This window comes from Aotus nancymaae, unplaced genomic scaffold (assembly GCF_030222135.1).
Source record: "Aotus nancymaae isolate 86718 unplaced genomic scaffold, 86718_ANA_hifiasm-v0.15.2.pri h1tg000028l, whole genome shotgun sequence".
Classification (NCBI taxonomy): Eukaryota; Metazoa; Chordata; class Mammalia; order Primates; family Aotidae; genus Aotus; species Aotus nancymaae.
Window position 1 is genome coordinate 32,714,498 of NW_026988441.1, and position 24,630 is coordinate 32,739,127.

At 40.7% G+C, this 24,630-nt stretch overlaps 3 protein-coding genes across 4 annotated transcripts in view; 2 read left to right on the top strand and 1 right to left on the bottom strand.

Annotated features, from left to right (window-relative positions):
- The first annotated feature begins 513 nt into the window (after positions 1–513).
- Positions 514–18,792, top strand: ZNF44 (zinc finger protein 44). 2 transcript variants are annotated; one of them, XM_012435993.2, is made up of 4 exons: positions 514–677; positions 13,670–13,796; positions 14,394–14,454; positions 15,132–18,791. In XM_012435993.2, exons 1-4 carry the CDS (start codon positions 675–677, stop codon positions 16,786–16,788), a joined length of 1,848 nt encoding a protein of 615 aa, XP_012291416.1. In that variant the 5' UTR covers positions 514–674; the 3' UTR covers positions 16,789–18,791. The 2 variants fall into 2 exon arrangements, with proteins under 2 accessions (XP_012291416.1, XP_012291415.1); XM_012435992.3 differs by lacking the exon at positions 514–677 and having other exon boundaries at positions 8,429–13,796; positions 15,132–18,792.
- Positions 18,793–22,973: 4,181 nt separating this feature from the next.
- LOC110569489 (protein LLP homolog) lies at positions 22,974–23,523 on the bottom strand. The gene has a single exon (XM_064380715.1). It carries the CDS (start codon positions 23,481–23,483, stop codon positions 23,094–23,096), a length of 390 nt encoding a protein of 129 aa, XP_064236785.1. The 5' UTR covers positions 23,484–23,523; the 3' UTR covers positions 22,974–23,093.
- Positions 23,524–23,700: 177 nt separating this feature from the next.
- The window catches only part of LOC105705988 (zinc finger protein 709), a 35,156-nt gene continuing 34,226 nt past the window's right edge, over positions 23,701–24,630 (top strand). Inside the window, exon 1 of the mRNA XM_064381818.1 lies at positions 23,701–24,279. Coding sequence (XP_064237888.1) covers positions 24,094–24,279 — 186 coding nt within the window. The 5' untranslated portion in view covers positions 23,701–24,093. The remainder of the gene's footprint in view (positions 24,280–24,630) is intronic.

The window sequence follows — 24,630 nt, forward strand, 5'->3', positions numbered from 1 at the left end:
TATTAAACTTTTTTTTTTTTTCAAACTGCAATGCCATGGTTTTTATTTGTGTAGCGCGCAAGAAGAACCCGTCCAGCGTTTATAGCGGGAGAAAGGCTTGGTCTTGCAGGCGACAGCCTCATCCCAAATTCCTGATCCCCTGAGGACATCAGCCCCCCTCCCCCTACCCTTCCCCAGCTGCATTGTGGCCTCTGCTGCCCTCCTGCTTTGAGGCCAGGGGATGGCTCCACTGGACAGTGAGTCTAGGATTCCTTGCACACAATTGTGACTACAGGTAGGAAATTCCGCTTTAAGGCAAAGGTTCCCCGGGACTGCTCGGGTCACTGCTCAGGGAGGAAGCCCGCCCTGCCAGGGGCGGGGTCTGGAACCTGTTCATCCGGCTGCACTCAGCCCTGTGAGATCGCTTATTCTGTCACTCAGTGCCCAGGAGGCGGGACCTGGAGCATTATCCAATTAGAGTCGCGGGCGGGTTCCTGAGACCTGTCAATCAGGCGCGCTGCCGGGGGAAGGGTGTGACGTTCCAGCAGCCAGTGGCCTCTTCACCCTGGTGACCTCTGTTCCGGCTTCTGTCGCTGAGAGACGCCCTGGGGGATCTGTGGAGGCTTCTGTCGCGCTGGGACCTACCCTGGCAGCGGGAGGAGTTGGGAGGACCCAGGACACCGCAAAGCCGGGAAATGGTGAGTGTGCGGGGCCCGGCGTCCTGAGGCAGGGCGAAGGGCTGGTCGGAACCAGTCGGAACCGGCTGTGGCGGGACCCGGGCCTCTCCGCAGCGTCTTTGGGGTCTGGAACCTGAGTTCCCCTGCGCACCTTGGTCCTCGGACCGTTTGGCCACAGGGTGGGGCTGGACCGGCAACCGGGACCCCGGGCGTCCTGTCCGGTCCCTGAGCGGTGACTGCGGCCCGGGCCCCGACCCCCTCTCTGGGCAGCTCCCCGCTAGTAGCCCCACGTCTCCCCAGATTACGCAGCGGAACCGGCACAGGTTCGCGGCCCGAGTCACTGCACCCAGACGCCTAGGGCTGCAGCAGAAACACTTTAATAGGAGAGGACACCCTAAATCCGCCTTCTTGAGAGGTTTGGGGGTGGGGTGTTTAGGGGTCTGGATGGAGGTGGCTGGGGCGTGGAGTCGCTGGTTGGTGGAGAAGTGAGGGGCGAATCCTGGGATCGGAGGTGAAGAACTGCGTTCTCCTGCTGAATGGGCTCCCTCGTGGGGTCTTCAGCCTGCTTGGCGCCAACCTTTCCGCTGGAATTCAGGATTTGAGAAAGAAATCTGGCGACTCTTGAGCAGCTCTCAGAGATCTTATCCCCAGGCACAGTGGGGAAGCCGGCTGTGACCTGACTCTCGGGGAGGCGGCCCCGTGAGGCGGCGGGGCTGAGGGCACCTGGTTAATATCAACTGCAGTCTCGCCTCCAGCCTGGCTCGCAGTTCCTGTGAACCCGGTGAGGAGGCTGCACGGTGACGACAGGAGGGTCACCAGGCAGAATCCAGACTCGTGTGTGGGGTTTGTGTGTGGGAGGAGCTGTGGTCCCTGTGGTCCTCAGTCAGTCTCTTCTTTCTTTCCAAAGGTGATCATTAGTCTTACAAAGATTTGGGCATCAGGGTCTCAAATCTACCACCCTGTCTCTTCATCTTAACTCTTCTTAGGGCTGACAGTAAATTTGGTTTCCAGATCCTTCCATATGCTTACTTCACTCCTTAGTTCACCGTAACATTATGAACCGTTTGTCCCCAAGATGATATTTCAGATAGACACAGTATTTTGTCATTTGTTTTCAGATAGCAACGAATGGCTCTTTTTTAAATGATCTATTTTGTTTTCCTTAACATTTCACATGTGAGGAAGAAGAGAATAACCACCTGACACTCTGCTGTAAAAAAAAAAAAAAACCCAAACCTTTGTGCCTCTTTTATCTCCCCTAGGCACAGATGCCTTATCAGAGTGTCCTTTACAAGGTGATGTGACCTCAGCCCACTCTGTATCTTTTCCAGGCCCTGTGTTACAGAATTTTCTGGGGCTACCCTAAGATGCTGGCAGCTGCCAGTCTCATGGAGAGCCTAGTGAATATCAGCCCTTGGGTTACTCTTCGCAGAGGACAGCCTAAGGTGTTGGAGTGGGGCTTCCCAAAGGACCAGGTGGATGCCCTGGGGTGGGAGGAATCTTCTGATGTATCATTCTTGTAAAAAGCTAACCCCTGGGACATTGACCTTTTCTTCCCCAAGGCTAGTTTCCATTCCTTGGTGAAACATGGCTTATCAGCAAATTAGATAGTGTTATTCAGGGGACAAGACAAATGATTTCTGCCTTCTGGACTGTCCCCGACTATGAAGCTAGAAAACTGTTTCTAAAAACTGGAAAACCCAGCTGAGCGAGGTGGCTCACACCTGTAATCCTAGCACTTTGGGAGGACAAGGGGGGCGGATCACAAGGTCAGGAGATCAAGACGATCCTGGCTAACACGGTGAAATCCCGGCTCTACTAAAAATACAAAAAATTAGCCTAATATGGTGGCAGACGCCCACTCGGGAGGCTGAGGCAAGAGAATCACTTGAGCCTGGGAGGCGGAGGTTGCTGTGAGCCGAGATCGTGCCATTGTGCTCCAGCCTGGGCAACAAGAGTAAAGCTCCGTCTCGGAAAAAAAAAAAAAATGATAGGAGCCAGAATTGATGTCAGCGAAGGATGTTTCTTTGCACTGGGCTACTTGTCCAGAACAGAAAGATGGTGGGGGGCAGACAATTTGAGGTGATTTCTTAAATCCTTTTTTTTTGAGACGGAGTCACGCAGTCTCACTGTGTTGCCCAGGCTGGAGTACAATGGCGCGATCTTGGCCCACTGAAACCTCTGCCTTCCTGCAACCTCCGCCTCCCAGGTTTAAGGAATTCTCCTGCCTTAGCCTCCTGAGTAGCTGGGATTACAGGCGCATGCAAGCATGCTTGGCTAATTTTTGTATTTTTAGTAGATACAGGGTTTCATCATGTTGGGCAGGCTGGTCTTGAACTTCTGATCTTGTGATCTGTCTACCTCGGTCTCCCAAAGTTCTGGGATATAATGGGTAAGCCACTGTGCCCAGCCTCTTAAAACATGCCTATTACAGAGCCTGTGTAAAATTGAACATTATCAGCTGATTGGTTTTGTATTCAGTGAGTTGAGTAGAAATTGCACAAATTAAAATGTCTTTGAGGGCTGACATATATTTCTTCCATTTAGTTATTCTGGACATATCCTTTATAACAAACCGATAACCTTAAGCAATTTGTTTAACTGAATTCTTCAACTTGTAGCAAGTTATTAAATCTCACAATAGAGTTGTTGGTTTTATACACATTTGGTTAAAAGGGTGGTCCCTAGGGCTTGCATTTGACATCTGCAGTGGGGTTCCTGTTATAGAACTGAACCCTCAATTTGTGGGGTCTGTGCAAATGTTAGGTGGTGTCAGCACTGAATTATTGAATACCAGTTTTTGTTGGAGAATTGGCTCGTGTTCAGCAAATGCTACATATTTGTTGTCAGAAGTAATGTCAGATAAAAGACACCATGGGTCAGAACTATAAATCTGAATTCGTCATTGTTACTTATTATAGGTTCAGCATGTATTCATCCAGAAGCATAGTTTTACCTCTTCAGTTTCCAGTTAGTTAATACTGCCGTTAATATACCATCCATATAATGCTGAAAAGGCAATCTTACTACAGGGTATCTACGCAAAGGAGTGGAAATCATTATATCAAAAAGTTTTCTGCACTCATGTGTTTATTGCAGACTATTCACAATAGCAAACATGCAAAATCAGCCTAAGTGTCTATCAACAGAAGATTGAATAATGAAAATGTGGTATATATGTGGTATATTCACACAATGGAATATTATTCAGGCATTAAAAAGGATGAAATTGTGTCTTTTGCGACAATATGGATGGAATGGGAGGCCATAGTCTTAAGTGAAACAACTCAGACACCGAAAGAAATACTGCCTGTTGTCATTTATAAGTGGGAGTTCAAGAATGTGTATACATGTGGAGACTCATGGGGATGAAGGAGGTTATTTGGTGGATAATGTGGGTTGCTCCAGGGATGGATACACTGAAAAGCCTGACTTTACAAGATGTATATCAGTGTAGTAAAATTGTACTTGTACCCCATGAATATATATATATGTAATTTATATTATATATTACATATATATGGAATGTGTTTTAGGGTGCTATCCTAGGCTGCCGAATTAGTAATTCTTGGAACGGGGCCCAATGATCTTGTTTTTATTTTATTTTATTTTATTTTTATTTATTTTTTATTTTTGTAGGCAACTTCACCTGGATTTTTTTTTTTTTTTTTTTTTTTTTTTTGAGATAGAATCTCACTCTGCCGCCCAGGCTGGAGTACAGTGGCGTGTTCTTGGCTCACTGTAACCTCCGCCTCCCAGGTTCAAGCAATCCTTCTAACTCAGCCTCCTGAATAGCTGGGACTGTAGATACCCGCCACCACACCTGGCTAATTTTTGTATTTTTAATAGAGACTAAAAATACACCATGTTGGCCAGGCGGGTCTTGAACTCTTGACCTCAGGTGATCCACCTGCCTCAGCCTCCCAAAGTGCTGGAATTAACAGATGTAAGCCACTGCAACCAGCCCCTACAATCTGTTTTTTAACAAGCCTTTCAGATTATTCTCATGCACATAAAGTATGAGAACTAGTTCTTCAGACCAACCTGTTAACATATAATTCAAAAAGACATAACTGAAATCTAAATATAATTAGTAACTATATTGGAACACTAGGGAATATTGATTTGATTCAAAGACATCAAGAAAGGATGAACATTGGGGGAAACACAAAAATTGTGCTGAAAAGGTTTTTGTTTTGTTTATTTGCCTCAGTCTGTTTGACACATGCTGATATCTGAGACTATGAGTCATGCAGTTTACTCACACATTGCAGTGCTCATAGGACTTGACTTTTAAATTCATTTTTTGATCTTGTTGACAATGCTTTTTTTTGTTTTGTGTCTACATGCTAACAGTTGATGAATTTTTTAACACATGAGGGGAACATTATAGACCAACAGATTATAGATAAACTTTAGTTTACTAGAAAGTTATAATAGCATGTATGGATTAACTGTCTGACCAGGCCAGGTGCTGTGGCTCATGCCTGTAATCCCAGTGCTTTGGGAAGCTGAGGTTGATGGATCACCTGACCTCAGGAGTTAGAGACCAGCCCGGCCAACGTGGTGAAACCCTGTCTCTACTAAAAATTATCTGGGTGTGGTGGCAGGCACCTGTAATCCCAGCTACTCTGGAGGCTGAGGCAGGAGAATTGCTTGAACTGGGGAGGAAGAGGTTGCAATGAGCCGAAATCACGCCATTGTACTCCAGCCTGGGCAACAAGAGCGAGACTCTGTCTCAAAAAAAAAAAAAAAACTGACCATGTATGCATGTTTGTTTATACCTTTTAACATTTATCTTTTAGTTATCTCCATGTGATTACATATTGTGTTCGTACTGGATAAGCATTCATCTTAAGCATATTTCCTTTGTGGACTTCGATCTTCTGTGAAATAATTCTCAGGCATTTAATTCATTTGCATAGTAAATGCAAATATTTGCTTTGTTTCCCTCTTTTTGTTTTAGGCATACCTTATACATGAATCCTTTTTTACATGGAGGGATTGGTAATATTTCCTTTTGGATAGTGGTTTATCTTTTAAATTTATTCTATTTAAATGATCTCTTCCTAAATTTTTAATTTTTTTTTTAGATAATGTCTGGTAGTGTCACCCAGGCTGGATTGCAGGGGCACAATCACTGCACACTGCAGCCTCAAACTCCAGGGCTTCCAAGTAGCTGGGACTATAGGCATGTCCCACCACACTTGCCTAATTTTTAAATTTTATGTAGAGAGAGGGTCTGCCATGTTGCCCAGCTGATCTCAAATTCCTGGCCTCAAGAGATCCTCTTGCCTTGGCCTTCCGCAGTACTGGGGTTGTAGACATGAGTCACTATGCCTGCCTCTTCTTAATATAATTAGAGTTCAGTTTGCTAGACTTCTTCTTTGGAAGCTACTTTTTTTCTTTTATAAGAAGACTATTGTTAAATAAGAAAAAAACATTTTTCTGTAATTTCCGAAAGTATGCTACTTTTGTCTTTCATAGGTGTTGAATGTTCTTCTAATTTAATCTTTAGGTCTGTCTCTTGAAACTGACTATAAACTTTATCTCTGCTCTGGTGTATCTCCAGGGATTTGGTTGTGGATGGTTACATTGTGCCTTTCATGGGATACTTTTGTTTATCAAAAATTATATCTGAGTCAGATATAATTTGATAAAGGAACCAAAATTCAAGGATCAACTTGGAAAGACACACCAACAAATTTAGATATGTTCCAAAATTGGTTACAAGTTGGATAACTTTATAAGAAAGTTTAGGAGAAGCTGGGGGGACTACTCATACCAGAATTGTCCTTTTCCTTGAAGGGTACAATATAGACGTTATAATCATTGCCTATAGATGACAGCTGACAGGCTAAAATGTTCTAAGTGGAGGACAATCAGCAAAACATGATTCAGAAATAAACCAGTGTCTTTTTTGATGTTAGTAGGTCACATGTTAATCATATTAACAGTTTGAAGAACTCAGTAAGATTTGAGGGACTCATGATAAGATCCTTTACTCACAGACAGGATGTAAACCATGAGGGACTCATGATAAGATCTTTTACTCACAGACAGGATGTAAACCATGAATTGGAAGACTTCTTGGTGGGCGCAGTGGCTCATGCCTGTAATCCTAGCACTTTGGGAGGCCAAGGTAGGTGGATCCATGCGGTCAGGAGTTTGAGACCAGCCTGACCAACATGGTGAAACCCTGTCTCTACTAAAAAATACAAAAATTAGTCAGTCATGGTGGCAGGTGCCTATAATCCCAGCTACTCTGGAGGCTGAGGCAGGAGAATCACTTGAACCTGGGAGGCAGAGGTTGCATTTAGCAGAGATTGCGCCACTGCACTCCAGCCTGGGCGACAGAGCTGGATTTCTTTTCTTTCAAAAAAAAGAAAAAGAAGAAGAAGAAGACTCCTCTAAGTGGGTTGATTTGAAAGCCTGCCAAATGTGACCTGTAGGTTATCACTTCTTTATCCTGAGGTTTAATGCCTATATATGAGACTAGTGACTTGATTCCTGTAGACCTCAAAGCCTGAGGTATGATAGAGAAAGAGTCTACCCGTCTTAGTTACATCGGACTGCTATACCAGATTGCCATAAACTGTGTGCCTTAGACAACAAACATTTATTTCTCAAAAGTATAGAGTCTAGAAGTCCAATATCAAGCAGATGAGGCCTCTGGTAAGGACCTGCTACCTGGTTTGCAGATGGTAGTCTTCTCCTTATGTCCTCACATGGTGGAGATATGTCTGTAATGTCTGTCTAGTTTTGGTATTAGGGCAATATTGGCCTTATAACATGGAATAGAGTGTGTTTCTTCTGCTTCTATTTTCTGGAAGAGATTGTAGAGAATTGGTTTCATTTCTTCCATAAATGCTTGCCAGAATTCAGCAGTGAAATCATTCTGACCTGTTTACTTATTTTTTTCTGGGACATTTATTGTTTATTGTTATCTTCAATAGATACAGGCCTATTCATATTATTTAGTTCTCCCTTTGTGAGTTTTGGTAGATGCTGTCTTTCAAAGAATTGTTCCATTCCATGTAATTTTATCAAATATCTGGGCCCTTAGTTGTTCCTAATAGTCTTTTATGGTCCTTTTACTGTCCATGAGATTAGTAGTGATGCCTCCTCTTTTTTCTAAGTTAACTTGGCTGTGGGCTTATGAATTTTAATGATCTTTCCAAAGAACCATCTGTTGGCTTGTTGTTGTTTTCTATTGATTTCTTCATGGCTATTTTATTAATCTCTCTTCCCATTATTCCTTTCCTCTGTTTGATTTACATTAATCTTGCCATTTTTCCCTAGTTTCCTAAAATGGAAGGTTAGGGCATCAGTTTTAAACCTTTACTTTCTAGGAAATGCATTCAATTCTTTAAATTTCCCTCAAAGCACTGCCTTTACTATATTCCAAAGATTTTGCTAAGATGTATTCTTTTTCATCAACATTGCAATATTTACATTTTGCTTGACAATTCTCTTTGAAGTTTGTGTAGTTGAGAAGTTTGTGGCTTCAATTTCCACTTTGTCAAGGTTTTTCAACTATGCTTCTGTTATTAATTTTTGCATGAATTTTAGTACGATTTGATTGCATATTATATAGAGTTTCAATTTTTTGTTTGTTTGTTTGGAGTCTTGCCCTTGTCACCCAGGCTGGAGTGCACTCTTGGGATCTCAGCTCACTGCAACCTCCGCCTCCCAGGTTCAAGCAATTCTCCTGCCTCAGCCTCCTGAGTAGCTGGGATTACAGGCGCCTGACACCACGCCTGGCTGATTTTTGTACTTTTAGTAGAGATGGGGTTTTGCCATATTGGCCAGGCTGGTCTCAAATTCTTGACCTCAGGTGATCTGCCTGTCTCGACATCCCAAAGTGCTAGGATTACAGGCATGAGCCACCGCACCCAGCCGAGTTTCTATTATATTTTTTTAAATTTGCTAAAATGTGTTTTATAGCTGAGTATATTGTTCATCTTGGTGAATATTTCATGTGGGCCTGAGAAGAGTATGTATGCTGTTATTGAATGAATGATGCTATAAATATGTTACAATTAAATCCAGCTGATTGATAGTGCTGTTGAGTTCAGCTATATCATTAGTGATTTTCTGCGGAACTGATCTGCCAGTTATCGATAGAGGTCAGTTGTTTTCTCCCAATGATAATTCTAGATTTGTGTATTTTGCCTTGTGGTTTTATAAGTTTTTGCATTATGTATTTTGATGCTCTGTTTTATGGGCATAGATGTTATGGTTATGTCGTATACGATTGACTTCTTTATCATTATGAAATCTCTCTATCACTTGTAATTTAAAAAAATCTAAAACCTGATTTGTCTGAATGTTACATAGCTCTTCCAAATTTCCTTTGATTAGGGCTAGAATGGCCTGTATTTCTCCATACCTTTATATTTAATGTATCTGTGTCTTTCTGTTTAAAATTCTTTTTTTAAAATACAGTTTTGGGTCTTGTTTTTTTATTTCACTCTGCCAATCTCTGTCTTTTTTACTGGTGAATGTAGATAATACACATATAAGTATCAGTTGGCATAATTGGATTCATATATACATGGATATTACTGTTTTCTATTTGTTGTTCTCGTCTGTTTTTTTTTTTAACTTCTCTTTTTCTGTCCCTTTTCCTTTTAGCTGAGCATTCTATATGATTTTATTTTCTGTATTATATCTATGTAGTTTGTCTACTTTTTCTTAGATTCTATTAGTGAATTCCCCAGAGTTTATGGTATAGCATTTGCAACTAATGGACCTTCAATTTCAAATAACACTATAGTGGCTTCGGGAATAGGGCTGGTATAGTAGTTCCAAAGTATAATAGATTGTTCTTCCTCCCATCACATATAACATTACTGTCATTCATTAGTTCAGCTGGGAGCTATAAACCACCAAATACATCATTGATATTATTATTATTTTTTGAGACAAGAGTCTCGCTCTGTTGCCCAGGCTGGAGTACAATGGCATGATCTTGGCTCACTGCAACCTTCGCCTCCTGAGTTCAAGCAATTCTTTTGCCTCAGCCTCCCGAGTAGCTGGGGTTACAGATATGCAGCACCACACCCAGCTGATTTAATATTATTATTTTGGGCAAACGTATATCTATTAGATCAGATAGCTATAAGAATAGTAAATAATTTTTTATGCCTTCATTTAATTCTTTCCTAACACTCTTCATATATATGTGTGTGTATGTGTGTGTGTATACACAAACACACACACGATCTGAATTTCTAACCCATATAATTTTTTTCTTTCTGATGAACTTTTTTTTTTTTTTTAAGATAGAGTTTCCCTCTTTTTGCTCAGCCTGGAGTGCAATGGCCAATCTCAGCTCACCGCAACCTCCATCTCCTGGGTTCAAGCTATTTTCCTGCCTCAGCCTCCCGAGTAGCTGGGATTACAGGCATGTGCCATCATGCCTGGCTAATTTTGTATTTTTAGTAGGGATGGGGTTTCTCCATGTCGGTCAGGCTAGTTTCAAACTCCCAACCTCAGGTGATCCACCCTCCTTGGTCCCCCAAAGTGCTGGGTTTACAGGCATAAGCCACCACACCTGGCTGAACTTCTTTTAGCATTACTGGCAAAGCAGCTATACCAGTCACACATTCTTTCCATTTCATTATGCCTCTTTTTTTTTTTTTTCCTCAGACCAGGTAATTTCAATTATTTTATCTTCATTTTAGCTATTTTTTTCACTGGTTGCTCACATCTGTTAAGTACCTTCAGTGATGTTTTTATTTAAGTTGTTGTATCTTGCAGCTGCAAAATTTCTATATGGCTCAGTTTTTAATATTTTTTGGTATTATTTTCCTACATTGATTTTCCGATTTTCTCTTAGTTCTTTGTTTATCATTGTCTTTACCAAGTTGAATATATTTAAGACAGTTGTTTCAGTTTTTTTTTCAGTAAATACAATGTCTGAGGTTTTTCAGAGATGATTTATCTCAAATTGTTTCCATTAATGAACCATATTTTCATATTTGTCTGTTTTATTTATGTTGGTGTTTTTTTTTTTTTTTTTCAGTATTGAAAAGGAGACATTTGAATGTTATAATTGGGTAACTCTGGAAATCAGATTCTTTCCCCTTCATTGTTTGGTATTCTTGCTTGAAGTCTGAAATTATTCATTTCTTTTTCTTTTTTTAAATAGAGACAGAGTCTCACACTATGTTGCCCAGGCTGATCTCGAACTCCTGGCCTCAGATGATCCTCCTGCCTCAGCCTCCCATTCCAAAGTTCTGGGATTACAGGCTTGAGCCAGTAATTTTGAGCCAGTAATGAAACCTATTCATTTTTTTAGTAACATTTTCAAAGTATGTTTGCAGAGACTGTATTTCCTACTAGGTACAGACACTGAAGTCTTTGTTCTTTAGCTTATGTTCATCCAGTGTTCTGACACATATTTCCTGAATGTTAGAAGCTAAAAGTAATAAAGAAGGTGAAACAAACCAAAACCTGACCTCTTCCACCTTCGTGGATGGCTGTCTGCTGGGACATTCTTTGAGCACTTAGCCAGAGCATTTACAACTTTAGTTTTCTCTTTCTGTTTAGCTAAATCTGGATGTTAGCTGGAGCTGAAAAAGAGGGTCCCCACCTATCTTTTATGAAAATATGTTGTTTCCTGTGCCTGCATGGGGCTTTCTCTGTTCCCCAGTATATCTGGGTGCTTTTGAATATGCTTATTTGTAAAGAAAAATCAGACTTTAGTGTTTTCTCCTGGGACTTAGATGGTCTAATTAATATATGTTTTTCCTCCCCTTGAGACAGTGTCACTCTTTCACTCAGACTGGAGTGCAGTGGCATGATCTTGGCAGTGTCAACCTCCTGGACTCAAGCAATCCCTCTACTTAAGCCTCCTGAGTAGCTGGGACTACAGGCATGCGCCACCATACCTAGCTAATTTTATTTTTTTTTAGAGATGAGGTCTCCCTCTGTTGCACAGGCTGGTCTTGAACTCCCTGCACTTAAGTAATCCTACCCTCTTGGCTTCCCAAAGTACTGGGATTATAGGTGTGAGTCACCACACCTGGCCTTCTAATGTATGTCTTAGTCATCTTGTGTTGTCCCAGGTGGTTGCATGCTCTTTGTGTATTTTGCAGCATTTTAAAGTAGTTCCTGCCTAGTTTGACTCTGATTGGATTGTAAATGAAATACAAAAAGAGAGCCTTGTTTCAGACCTTTGGAGAGTCCCCATACTGATTCAAAAATACAAAGGCAGTAATTTGGAAATAAGATGTGATCTTTATTGTCTGTAGTGACCAGAGTTCTACATTAGGAACTCTGACTGCTGTCTTCAAGACTGGCAATGAGGTGGGCAGGGATGGGGCCAAAGAAAAAACAATATGAGGCTTTTCTATCATTTTTCACTTTCCTGTTTATATTTATTTTTCTCTTTGTTTAATAGTATAGGATGTGGAATATTACAGTTTTAAATCCTCTATTTGTTTTTGTAAAACTGTCTACTTTCTTGATGAGGTTTTTTAAAGCATTTTTAGACATTTATGCTTCTTTATTATTATTATTATTATTATTATTATTACTTTTTCTTCAGAGAAGGAAATAGGTTCTGTGAGACATTTATGACTTCTATAAAAATTGGTTATGTAATGTTACTGACTATTAAATGTCTGCTGTTGAGATTTATGGAATATAATTGATACTCATGAAAGCTGACACCGAATTCTGTCTAAGAACATGTTCAGTCTGACCTCTTCTTTTCCTTCTCCTTTGACATTACCCAATAAAAAGTTTAAAATTTTTCTATTTGGTTGGTGAAATCTCTTTTGTTAGTCTTTTGTCATACCGAACTACATTTGATCTACAGGGAACCAGTTGCCACCTTCCAAATAGTCTCTCTGTGTAATCACATAGGATAGGCTAAATCTCCCAAGTAAGAAATTGAAAAAAACAAAACAACAATAATAAAATCATATGAAATATCATCTACCAGAGTTGCTCATTAGGGACCCAGTGTCTAGAGTGTTTCTTTGTGTCTGTCTTAGTCTATAAGACTGTTTTATTGTTACTTATAACAGGATACCAGAACTGGGTATTTATAGATATTAAGCGATGGGATTTATTTTTTGCAGTTCTGGAAGCTCAGAAGACCAAGTAAGATCAAAGTGGGCATCTGGTGGGAACCTTCTTGCTGATGGGGACTCTGTAGAGTCCCTGGGTGGCACAGGGCATCACATGATGAGGGGGCTGAGTGTCTGCCTCAAGTATTTTTTTCTTCTCATAAGGACATCAGAACCTCACCTTTGATAACCCATTTATTCATTAAGCTATTAATTCATGAGTGGATTAACCCATCCATGTGTTTCAAACCCTCAAGACCCACTCATTTCTTAAACTACTACCTTTCATTACTACCACAATGGGGATTCAGTTTTAACATGCATTTTAGAGGGGAAACCATTCAAACCTAGCAGTAGCTGATCAGGTATGCTTCCTCTGCTGAGCATATCATACAATTCCAAACTCTCAGAGGGAAGTGAGGAGTTAAGCAAATAACATAATTTTTACATAAACAGTTTAGGCACACTTCAACTCTGTTATTAGTTACACTCATGGAGCCTTCCCCTAAATACATTGTCTACACACCATGAAAGGTTCAACATCATGAACAAGCAGTTGTAAGGATATGTAGTCTCAAGTCTGCTAATTGTAACTTTCTTTTGCACAATAGGTGGTAGAACTTTGTCGTGATGAGAACTACAGACCCACTGTAGAAATAGACATTAGGAGTAATCCAGGCATTAAGACTCACTTGCATAATTCGCCAACAAGAGACATGTTCCTATTCAACTGTTACTTTAGCAAACACAATTCCAGCATCAGAATTCCAGCATTAGACAGTGAGTGTAGACAGAGAATAAGAATAGATTTACCATGTCATTAAATAAATGCTTGGAAACTACAGCCTCATGTGAAGTTTATGAAGTGAGACTAGGTTCTCAGTACTGTGAGTTTCAACCTTCCTTTTCTGGACATATGGGATGTTTCAGGACTCAGTGGCCTTTGAGGATGTGGCTGTGAACTTCACCCATGAGGAGTGGGCTTTGCTGGGTCCATCACAGAAGAATCTCTACAGAGATGTGATGCAGGAAACCATTAGGAACCTGAACTGTATAGGTATGGATGATACCATGTCTTCATGTAGTCAATTAGAGACATTTGTTTTGTGGTCATCAGTGCTGTTCAGTTATTTGAAATACAGAAAAGAGATACAGCTCACCCTTGAACAACACAGGGTTAAGAGGTGCCAGCCCCCAACCAGTTGTATGCCCTCATATAACCTTTTGTCTGCCACAGCTTAACCTACTTTTGACTGGCAGCTTTATCAGTCACATAAACAACTGATGAGCACATATATGTAATATGTATTGCATACTGTATTCTCAGAATGAAGTAAGTTAATGTTAATAAAATCTTAAGGAAGAAAAACTATATTTAGTCTGCATGAAAGTGGATCATCATGAAGGTTTTCATTCTTATTTTCACATTGAGTAGGCTAAGTAGGAAGAGGGGTTGGTCTTGCTGTCACAGGGGTAGCAGAGACTGAAGAACATTTATATATAAATGGACTTGTGCAGTTCAAACCTGTGTTGTTCAGGAGTCAACTATAGTTCAATGAATGAATCGTGCATGTTTGAAGTATACATAAAATCTTAACAATTTTTATATCATTTTGTAATAATTTATAGTAATTTTTCTGGATCTCTCTTTTAGGAATGAAATGGGAAAACCAGAACGCTGATGATCAGTACCAAAATCTCAGGAGAAATCTAAGGTAATTTGTACTTACAAGAGACAGATGATGTCCCTGTAATGTTTCTGAGAATGACAAGAACTTTTAAAAACAAGCAAAGATTATGAACAAGCCCAGCTTAAATTTATTTATCCTTAGAAACATTTCTGTAAAAATATATTATTCAATGGGACATAAATATATTAAATGTGACATAGCTCTTCAGTGTTTGCAAAATAAATCCCATGGAAACAATATTAAGATTTCCCATATGAGACTGGGTGTGGTGGCTCATGCCTGCAATCCCAGCACTTTATGAGGCTGAGACAGGAGTAACACTTGAGCCTGGGAGTTCAAGGCTGCAGTGATCTGTGATGGCACCAGTGTACTCTAGCCTAAGTGACAGAACAAGACCCTGTCTTAAAAAACAGAATTTAAGAATCTCCTTGGGATTTCCCTCTCTGGGATCCCCTCCCACAACAGTGTGGGAGCTCAACAACAACAAAAAAAATTAAAAAGAAAAAGAATCTCCTTGTGCATATCACTGTCTTGAAAATAGCTGGGGTTGAATTATCTCGCACAACATTCAGTCCATTCACATTCAAGCAGGGCATGAAACCTGTAGCTTGCATGATAATGTTAATAATGTAAATCTAATACCTGTTGATAAATATAAAGTCATAATAAACCTTTAGTAATGTACTTTTCATTTTTTACAGATGTGATGTGGTAGAGAGATTTGGTAAAAGTAAAGATGGTAGTCAGTGTGGAGAAACCTTAAGCCAGATTCGAAGTAGTATTGTAAACAAGAACAGTCCTGCCAGAGTAGATGCATGCGAAAGCAGTGTGAATGGAGAAGTCATAATGGGTCATTCATCCCTGAATTGCTACATCAGAGTTGACACTGGACACAAACACCGTGAGTGTCACAAATATGCAGAGAAGCCATATACACATAAGCAGTGTGAGAGAGGCTTAACTTATCACCACTCCTTTCGAACACGTGAAAGGCCTCACACTGGAGAGAAACTCTATGATTGTAAGGAATGTGGAAAAACCTTCAGTTCTCCTGGAAATCTTCGAAGACATATGGTAGTACAAGGTGGAGATGGACCTTATAAATGTGAATTGTGTGGGAAAGCCTTTTTTTGGCCCAGTTTATTACGTATGCATGCAAGAACTCACACTGGAGAGAAACCGTATGAATGTAAGAAGTGTTCTAAAGCCTTTCCTGCTTATAGTTCCTATCTAAGACATGAAAAAATACATACTGGAGAGAAACCGTATGAATGTAAGCAGTGTTCTAAAGCCTTCCCTGATTATAGTTCATATCTAAGACATGAAAGAACTCACACTGGAGAGAAACCCTACAAATGTAAACAGTGTGGGAAAGCCTTCAGTGTTTCCGGTTCCCTTCGAGTACACGAAAGAATTCACACTGGAGAGAAACCCTATACGTGTAAACAGTGTGGGAAAGCATTTTGTCATCTCGGAAGCTTTCAAAGACACATGATAATGCACAGTGGAGATGGACCTCATAAATGTAAGATATGTGGGAAAGGCTTTGATTTTCCTGGTTCAGTACGAATTCATGAAGGAACTCACACTCTAGAGAAACCCTATGAATGTAAGCAATGTGGGAAATTGTTATCTCATCGCTCAAGCTTTCGAAGACACATGATGGCACACACTGGAGATGGCCCTCATAAATGCATGGTATGTGGGAAAGCCTTTGATTCTCCCAGTGTATTTCAAAGACATGAAAGGACTCACACTGGAGAGAAACCCTATGAATGTAAGCAATGTGGAAAAGCCTTCCGTATTTCCAGTTCTCTTCGAAAACATGAAACAATACACACTGGAGACCCACCCTATAAATGTAAATGTGGAAAGGCTTTTAGTGATTTCTTTTCCTTTCAAAGTCATGAAACAACACACAATGGAGAGGAGCCTTATGAATGTAAGGAATGTGGGAAAGCATTTAGTTCTTTTAAATACTTTCGTCACCATGAAAGGACTCACAGTGAAGAAAAATCTTATGAGTGTCCAACTTGCGGGAAAGCCTTCACTCGTTTCAGTTACTTAAAAACTCACGAAAGGACTCACACGGCAGAGAAGCCATATAAATGTAAGCAATGCAGGAAAGCATTCTTTTGGCCCTCCTTCCTTCTAAGACATGAAAGGATTCACACTGGAGAAAGGCCCTATGAGTGTAAACACTGTGGTAAAGCCTTCAGTCGTTCCAGTTTCTGTCGAGAGCATGAAAGAACTCACACTGGAGAGAAGCCCTATGAATGTAAGGAATGTGGGAAAGCCTTCAGTTCTCTCAGTTCCTTTAATAGACATAAAAGGACTCACTGGAAGGATATTCTATAAATATATGGAATGTTGGAAAGCATTCATTAGTTTTATCACATTTCAGATACTTGAAAGAAATAAATCCTATGAATGTAAACTTGGTAAAGCCTTAAGAAGTTTCCATTTCTTTCGAATAGTTACTCCCTGATATATGCAAGAAGATTGATTCCAGTACACCCTGAGTATACCTAAATCCACAGATGCCAGCTCTTTTATAAAATGGAATCTTTGCATGTACCTACCCACTTTCTCCTGTATACTCTGTGTCATGTCTAGATTAATTAAAACATCTCATGCATTGTAAAAGCTGTGTACATAGTTGTATTGTTTAGGGAGTCACAATAAGAAAAAAAAACGCTATATGTGTTCAGTATACACCCAACTATTGCAAGCCTATCCACATAGTATATATCACATATAATGTTACAATTTCTGAAAGAATGTGTTAACACCAACCACAATTCTGGTTCTTCTCTCTTGATAACCCAAGTATTATGATGGTTATGACAATGATGGTTGCTGTATGGTGCCTAATGTGATGTGTAGAGGTGACTAGATATGCAGCATCAGATAAACAGTGAGACCTCAGAATAACTTGAATCTTGACAGAACATCAAGACCTTCATCTATGTTGGAAGACCCAGGTTCTGATTGAAGATGTTGACTCTTTGCAGGAGATTAACTAATACTAATGTCGGGATCTGTTCAGCTTGAGGGCTGAAGATCTTTATGTTGAAAAGTATGTCTCATAGTTGCAGATATTTAGTTAGAAACATTGTTTTAGGAAGCTAGTTCTTTTTCTTTCTTTCTTTCTTTCTTTTTTTTTAAAGATGGAGTTTCACCATGATGGCCAAGCTGGTCTTGAACTCCTGACCTCAGGTGATCCACCCACCTCGGCCTCCCAAGTGCTAGGATTACAGGTGTGAGCTACTGCACCAGGCCTAGTTCTTTTTCTTTGAATCCTTAAAAAAACCTTACAGTGTTTATTTGCATATTTTTCCCTCATACGACACAGAAGCTTTTTTCAATCAAAGGATCTTAGTTGAGGTTGATAATCTTTAAAACTTGCAGCTTGCAGAGGCTATAGATGCCCCAAAATCTGCTGCAAATTTTTCATGTGTCCTAATCAATGGTACTGCCTCTTCTTAATCTTTTGCGTCATCATCAGTCATCATCACTTGTAGAGGATTTCAGTATGTCTTCAATTTCCTTATTAGTAAGGGTTTCTCTGTCCTCTTCTGTGTTCCTCAATGTTGTCTTTATTCCTGCTGTCGGAGATAGCCTTTTCCACCAACTTTTTTTGCAACATTTGAGATACTCCTGACTGCTGTATCAGTCTTGGAGAAACCCCTGAAATCACTTACTCCCTCACTCTACTGTCTTCCAATATGTTTTGGGTATCCTGGGCTGTAGGGCATCTATACCCTCTGCAGTATAAATAAATAAATACACTGTGGTAAAGTCAGGGTTAGCATCAAGGCAGCATAAATTGTATAAAAGTTGAGTCCGGGCGCGGTGGCTCATGCCTGTAATCCCAGCACTTTGGGAGGCTGAGGTAGGTGGATCATGAGGTCAAGAGATCAAGACCATCCCAGTCAACATGGTGAAACCCCGTCTCTACTAAAAATACAAAAAATTAGCTGGGCACCCCGTCTCTACTAAAAATACAAAAAATTAGCTGGGCACGGTGGCGTGTGCCTGTAATCCCAGCTACTCAGGAGGCCGAGGCAGGAGAATTGCCTGAACCCAGGAGGCGGAGGTTGCGGTGAGCCGAGATTGCGCCATTGCACTCCAGTCTGGGTAACAAGAGTGAAACTCCGTCTCAAAAAAAAAAAAAAAAGTTGAGGTGGGGCTGGATGTGGTGGCTCACACCTGTAATCCGAGCACTTTAGGAGGCTGAGGCAGACAGATCACTTGAGGTCAAGAGTTCAAGACCAGCCTGGTCAACGTGGTGAAACCCTATCTCTACTAAAAATACAAAAATTAGCTGAGTCTGGTGTCATGCACATGTAGTCCCAGCTACTTGGGAGGCTGAGGCAGGAGAATCACTTGAACCCAGGAAGCAGAGGTTGCAGTGAGCCAAGATCATGCCACTGCACTCCAGGTTGGGTGACAGAGTGAGACTCCATCTCAAAAAGAAAAAAAAGTTGAGGTAGGTGTAAATTGCCTTAATCTGCTTGATGATGCCTCGATCGAGTGGCCATAGCAGTGATACACTGTTAGAAGGCATGAACGTCACTTACACCTTTTCATCAGCATAACAAAAAGATTAGAGATCAGGGCATTGTCAGTTATATAGAGGACCTTGAGGGACTTTCTCTTTGTGTTATTCCTTCACATCAGGAATGATGCATTGGTAGAACCAAGGCTTTGTGCGTTCTTGTCAGAACACAGGCAGGCAAGTTTTTCTTTTTTTCTTTCTTTCTTTTTTGTTTTTTGAGCCGGAGTCTTGCTCTGTCACTCAGGCTAGAGTGCAGTGGTACGATCTTGGCTCACTGCAACCTCCACCTTACGGGTTCAAGCGATTCTCCTGTCTCAGCCGCCCCAGTAGCTGGGATTACAGGCACCTGCCACCATGCCTGGCTAATTTTTGTATTTTTAGTAAAGACAGGGCTTCACCATGTTAGCCAGGCTGGTCTCGAACTCCTGACCTCAGGTGATTCACCTGCCTCAGCCTCCCAAAGTGCTGGGGTTATAGGTATGAGCTACCGTTCCCAGCCAGTTTTGCTTTATTTCTAAATAACCCAGGGATTGTTTGCTCAGTGCTTGAAGTCTGGCTTGATCTTGTGACCTGCTACATTGCCACACAGCACCAGAGTAAAGTGATCTTTCCAGGCCCTGAACCCCAGAACATTCTTGACACTCATATGGATAAAGGCACAATTGGGCATCCTCTTCCAGAACATGCCTGATTCATCACAATGGAAGACTTGCTCTGGAAGGGAACTTTTCTTTCTCAAGTTTCATGAACTCTTCTAGGAATGCTGTTGTTTCCTTGGTGCATTTCCATCAGCCAATGCCAGTTCTCTCATGTTCCTCAAGCTTTTTGTTTTGTTTTGTTTTATTGAGATTGGGTCATACTCTGTCACCCAGGCTGCAGTGCAGCGGCATGATCATGGCTCACTGCCTTCTGGGCTCAAGTGGTCCTTCCACCTCAGCCTCCTGAGTAGCTGGGTTTACAGGTATGTGCCACCACACCTGGCTTTATTATTTTTATTTTCTTGTTTTCGTAGATATCAGATCCCACTCTGTTGCTCAGGCTGTTCTTGAACTGGGTTCAAGTGATCCTCCCACCTCAGCCTCCTAAAGTGCTGGGATTAGAGGTGTAAGCTACTATGCTTGGTCCTCTTCAAGTTCTTGAGGCTGTAGTTCTTTACATAGCTGGCAATGACATGGAATAATTGAGACCCTTGTACACTATCGGTGGGAATGCAGAATGGTACAACGACTGTTGAAAACTGTATGGCAATTTTAATTTCCTCTGCACAACATTCATAAACATAAGTTGAGTCACTAAATAGTTTATGACCAAATCTTCCAAAATGTAAGAAGAAATTAGGCAGCACAAATAAGAATAAAGTGGAAAATATCCTCCAAACTATAGAAAACTGAGAAAGAATAAGGCAAAATAAGGGATAATTGACCTGTAAATCTGTACCTGGGCTAGCAGTTCAACAATTAGAAAGAGATCATGGCCTGGCGCGGTGGCTCATGCCTGTAATCCAAGCACTTTGGGAGGCTGAGGCAGATGGATCACCTGAGGTCAGGAGTCCAAGACCAGCCTGGCCAGCATGGTGAAACCTCATCTGTACTAAAAATACAAAAATTAGCTGAGTCTGGTGGCATGAGCCTCTAGTACTAGCTACTTGGGAGACTGAGGCAGGAGAATCGCTTGAACCCAGGAGGTGGAGGTTGCAGTGAGCTGAGATCATTACACAGCACTCCAGCTTGGGCAACAGAGCAAGATTCGGCCTCAAAAAAGAAAGAGATCATCACATGCACATAAAAGAATTTTCTGATTTTAATAGAATCAATGTTGAAAGAGAAGGAAATATGTGATATAACATGGGAATTTCTGAATGGGGAGAATGAGGTTGTCTCCACACTTACGGAATGCACCACACTGTTACGGAATGCATGTGAAGTAAATGTTCCATTAAGGAAGGACAGTAAATTCTGATTTAATACAGTATGCCTTTGCAATATAGGATGATTTATTTTTCATTATAGTTCTGAGATTTTGTGGTGACTACTTGAGTGTTTAGCATGTAAATGATAACTCATCACAATCAGGATCAGTTCTCCAGTGATCTATGGAGAAATTACAGTGATGTACAAACATACTTATTTGCTATAACTCCATTATATTTTTGCCTTTTGGGGGTATTTTGTTACACGTGTAACAATTTTTAGGATTCCACATCCATAAATAGATTTTTATAATTATTACATTGCTGTTAGTACTCATTTGGTTAGCCCACTTTTTATGGTGTTATTTGCAAATATAATACACATGTGTTATATTTTTATGTGTTGTCAGCCCAATAATCCATCAGTTCTTCATTATTTTACAGTTGCCTTTTAAATCCATAAGGATAAGAAAGGTAAAGAAATACATGTTCAGTTTGTCTGTTCTTATATAATGATCTTTAATGTTGGTCTCTGTTTTTTCCTATGGATTTTGGCATCATTTGATGTCAGAGTAGAACTTTTGGAGCTGGGCACAGAGGCTCACGCCTGTAATCCCAGCACTTCTGGAGGCAAGGTGGGCAGATCACTTGAGCCCAGGAGTTGGAGACCAGCCTGGGCAATATAGTGACACCTCATCTCTACAAAAAATCAAAAAAGTTTGCTGGGCCTGGTGGTATGTGCCTGTAGTTCCAGTTACTTGGAAGACTGAGGTGGGAGGATCACTTGAGCTGGGGAGGTAGAGGTTGCAGTGAGCCAAGATCGAACCACTGCACCCCAGCCTGGGCAACAGAGTAACACCCAGTCTCAAAAAGAATAATAAAAATAAATTTTAAAAACAACTTCCTTTGCTCGTTTTTGTAGGGCTGGTAAGAACAAATTCTGTGTGTGTGTGTGTGTATACATATATACACAATGGGGAAAATCTGTGTTTTGTCTTCTGTATTGAACATTGAACATGTGCTTTGCTGGATATAGGATTCTTGGTTAAGGTATGTTTATAGAAGAGCATGGTAAGTATGGGAGAGGCTTCCCATTGAAAGGAGGAATGGAACCTAACAAAAAGATTCCATTTGGTAAAAAAATAAAAAGGGTAGAAAATTAAAAAATAAAGAAAAAGGGTAAAAACCAAATATATTTTACCCTAGTCATGTATCATTACAGTAGTCAATTAACGTCACTAAACAATGATACATATGAAGAATGGGATGGAAGAAGGAAATAATGTGGTTGGAGATGATAGCATTGTCTGCTCAGGAAACTGAGGACAAAACAACTGGAAATCTATTAAAACTGGTAAAGGAGCGAATTTGCTGATGATGGAGTAAGCATATCCTGTATCCATGATAATATACCATTGACTTAAAAGTATTTCTTGCAAATATATATAAATTTCTGAGGATGGCACTAATGCCATGTGCAGCATCTATTTGTGGACAAGTACGAGTGTTTTCTGATGAGATGACCTAAGTATCACCGAGGTCATACTTAGGTCATGAGGTGATACTTAGGTCATCTCATCAGAAAACACTCGTACTTGTCCACAAATAGATGCTGCACATGGCATTAGTGCCATCCTCAGAAATTTATATATATTTGCAAAAAATATATATATATGTATATATATATATACACACACACAAACGCAACTTCAGTGGATTGAAGTCTCCTCATCCCAATGTTCACTGGAGAGAAATCCTAAGATGTAGTAATTTGGGAAAATCCAATCCAAAGTAACTCACGTATAGTGCTCCAGAAAATTCACATCATCAAAGAAATGTTATATAGTTTATAACTATTGGCCAGGTGTGGTGGCACACATCTGTAATTCCAGCACTTTGGGAGGCTGAGGTGGGAGGATCGCTTGAGACCAGGAGTTCAAGACGAGCCTGGGCAACATAGTGAAACCTGTCTCTTTTTTTTTTTTTTTTTTTTTTGTATGAAACAAAATATTTTATTCAAGTTCCCAAAACAAACTTGAGGAGTTATACTGGGTTTGAATTGAAGAAAAAAGGCCAAGTTAAAATAGGAAAACAAATAGTTTTCATTTGGTGGGAGCTGAAATCAAAATATATATGTGTATACATTTTAATCCATCATCTGTCCCATGTGGCATTTTCCAAGGTTTTAAGCGTCTACCAGGCCAAACCCTTTGCCACTTTCACTGCTTTTGCTTTACTTTTCCCCTTTCTTCTCTCTCGCTTTACCTTCAGCTTTTTTCTTTGCCTTTGGTTCATCCATATTGGGTACTGCCCATTCTGGTCTAGAAGAGTCTTTTTGTTTCTCTTAATATCAGTCTCCATTTTCATGTCATCTTTTTCATCTTTTACCTCACATTGCATTTTCTCTTGGCAATGTTTGGGTTTGGGTACCACCACAGTTGCTATCTCTTGAACATCTTTCATTAAAACATCACTGTCTAGTTTGAGAATATTTTTAAACCTGCTGAGCTCCTTTGGGGCATTCTTTTTTCTCTTTTCAGCGCACGTCTTTCTTTTCCACTTGCTCCGTAAGCTTTTAGCCATGTTTTACCTGAGAAACGAACACACACGCCACAGGATCTCGCCGACCCTCTTTTCTTTTCTTTTTTTTTTTTGAAATAGAGTCTCACTCTGTCGCTTAGGCTGGAGTGCAGTGGAGCGATCTTGGCTCACCACAACCTCTGCCTCCTGGGTTCAAGTGATTCTCCTGCCTCAGCCTCCTGAGTGGCTGGGATTACAGGAGTGCACTACCACACCCAGCTAATTTTTGTACTTTTTAGTAGAGACAGGGTTTCACCAGGTTGACCAGACTGGTCTCGAACTCCTGACCTCGTGATCCACCCGCCTCCACCTCCCAAAGTCCTGGAATTAGTGGTGTGAGCCACCGCACCCAGCCCGACCCCATCTCTTTTTAAAAAAATAACTGTTGTCTTTATCAGTGGCTCTGGACTATGGTTTCCCACTTCTTACATTCAGGAACAAAAAGCAAAGGTGAAATTTTGTAAATTTTCTTTACACAAAAGTTTATAAGTTAAATAGGTAGTCTTTTTTTTTTTAAAATCAGTTGATAATTTTTTTTCTTTTTATTTTGTAGTGTCTTGAATCTTTGAGTTTATTGAAGCGTATTTGTTTGTTTGTTTCTTTTTTTTTCGAGATGGCTTCTCACTCTGTTGTCCAGGCTGGAATGGTGCAGTGGTGCGATAGCTCACTGCAACCTCCACCTCAAGCAATTCTCCTGCCTCCGGATTTCTGCCCACTGCAACTTCCACCTCCCGGGCTCAAGCATTCTCCTGCCTCAGCCTCCCGAGCTGGGATTATTGGCATGGGCCACCACAACCAGGTAATTTTTGTATTTGTAGTAGAGATGGGCTTTCACCATGTTGGTCAGACTGGTCTCAAACTCCTGACTTCAAGTGACCAAACTTGGCCTCCCAAAAGTGCTGGGGTTACAGGCATGAGCCACTGCGCCCTGCCTCTTTTTGTTATTTAAAACTTTTTTTTTCTTTTGAGTCAAAAGTTTTTTTCCCATTGGAAGGAGGAACATAACCTAACAAAAAGCAAGTATGTCTATTTATCCCAGTCATCTGTCATTACAGTAGTCTGTTACTTAATGTCACAAAACATCAATCAATATGAAGAATGGGATGGAAGAAGCAAATGTGATTGGAGATGATAGCATTGTTTGCTCAGG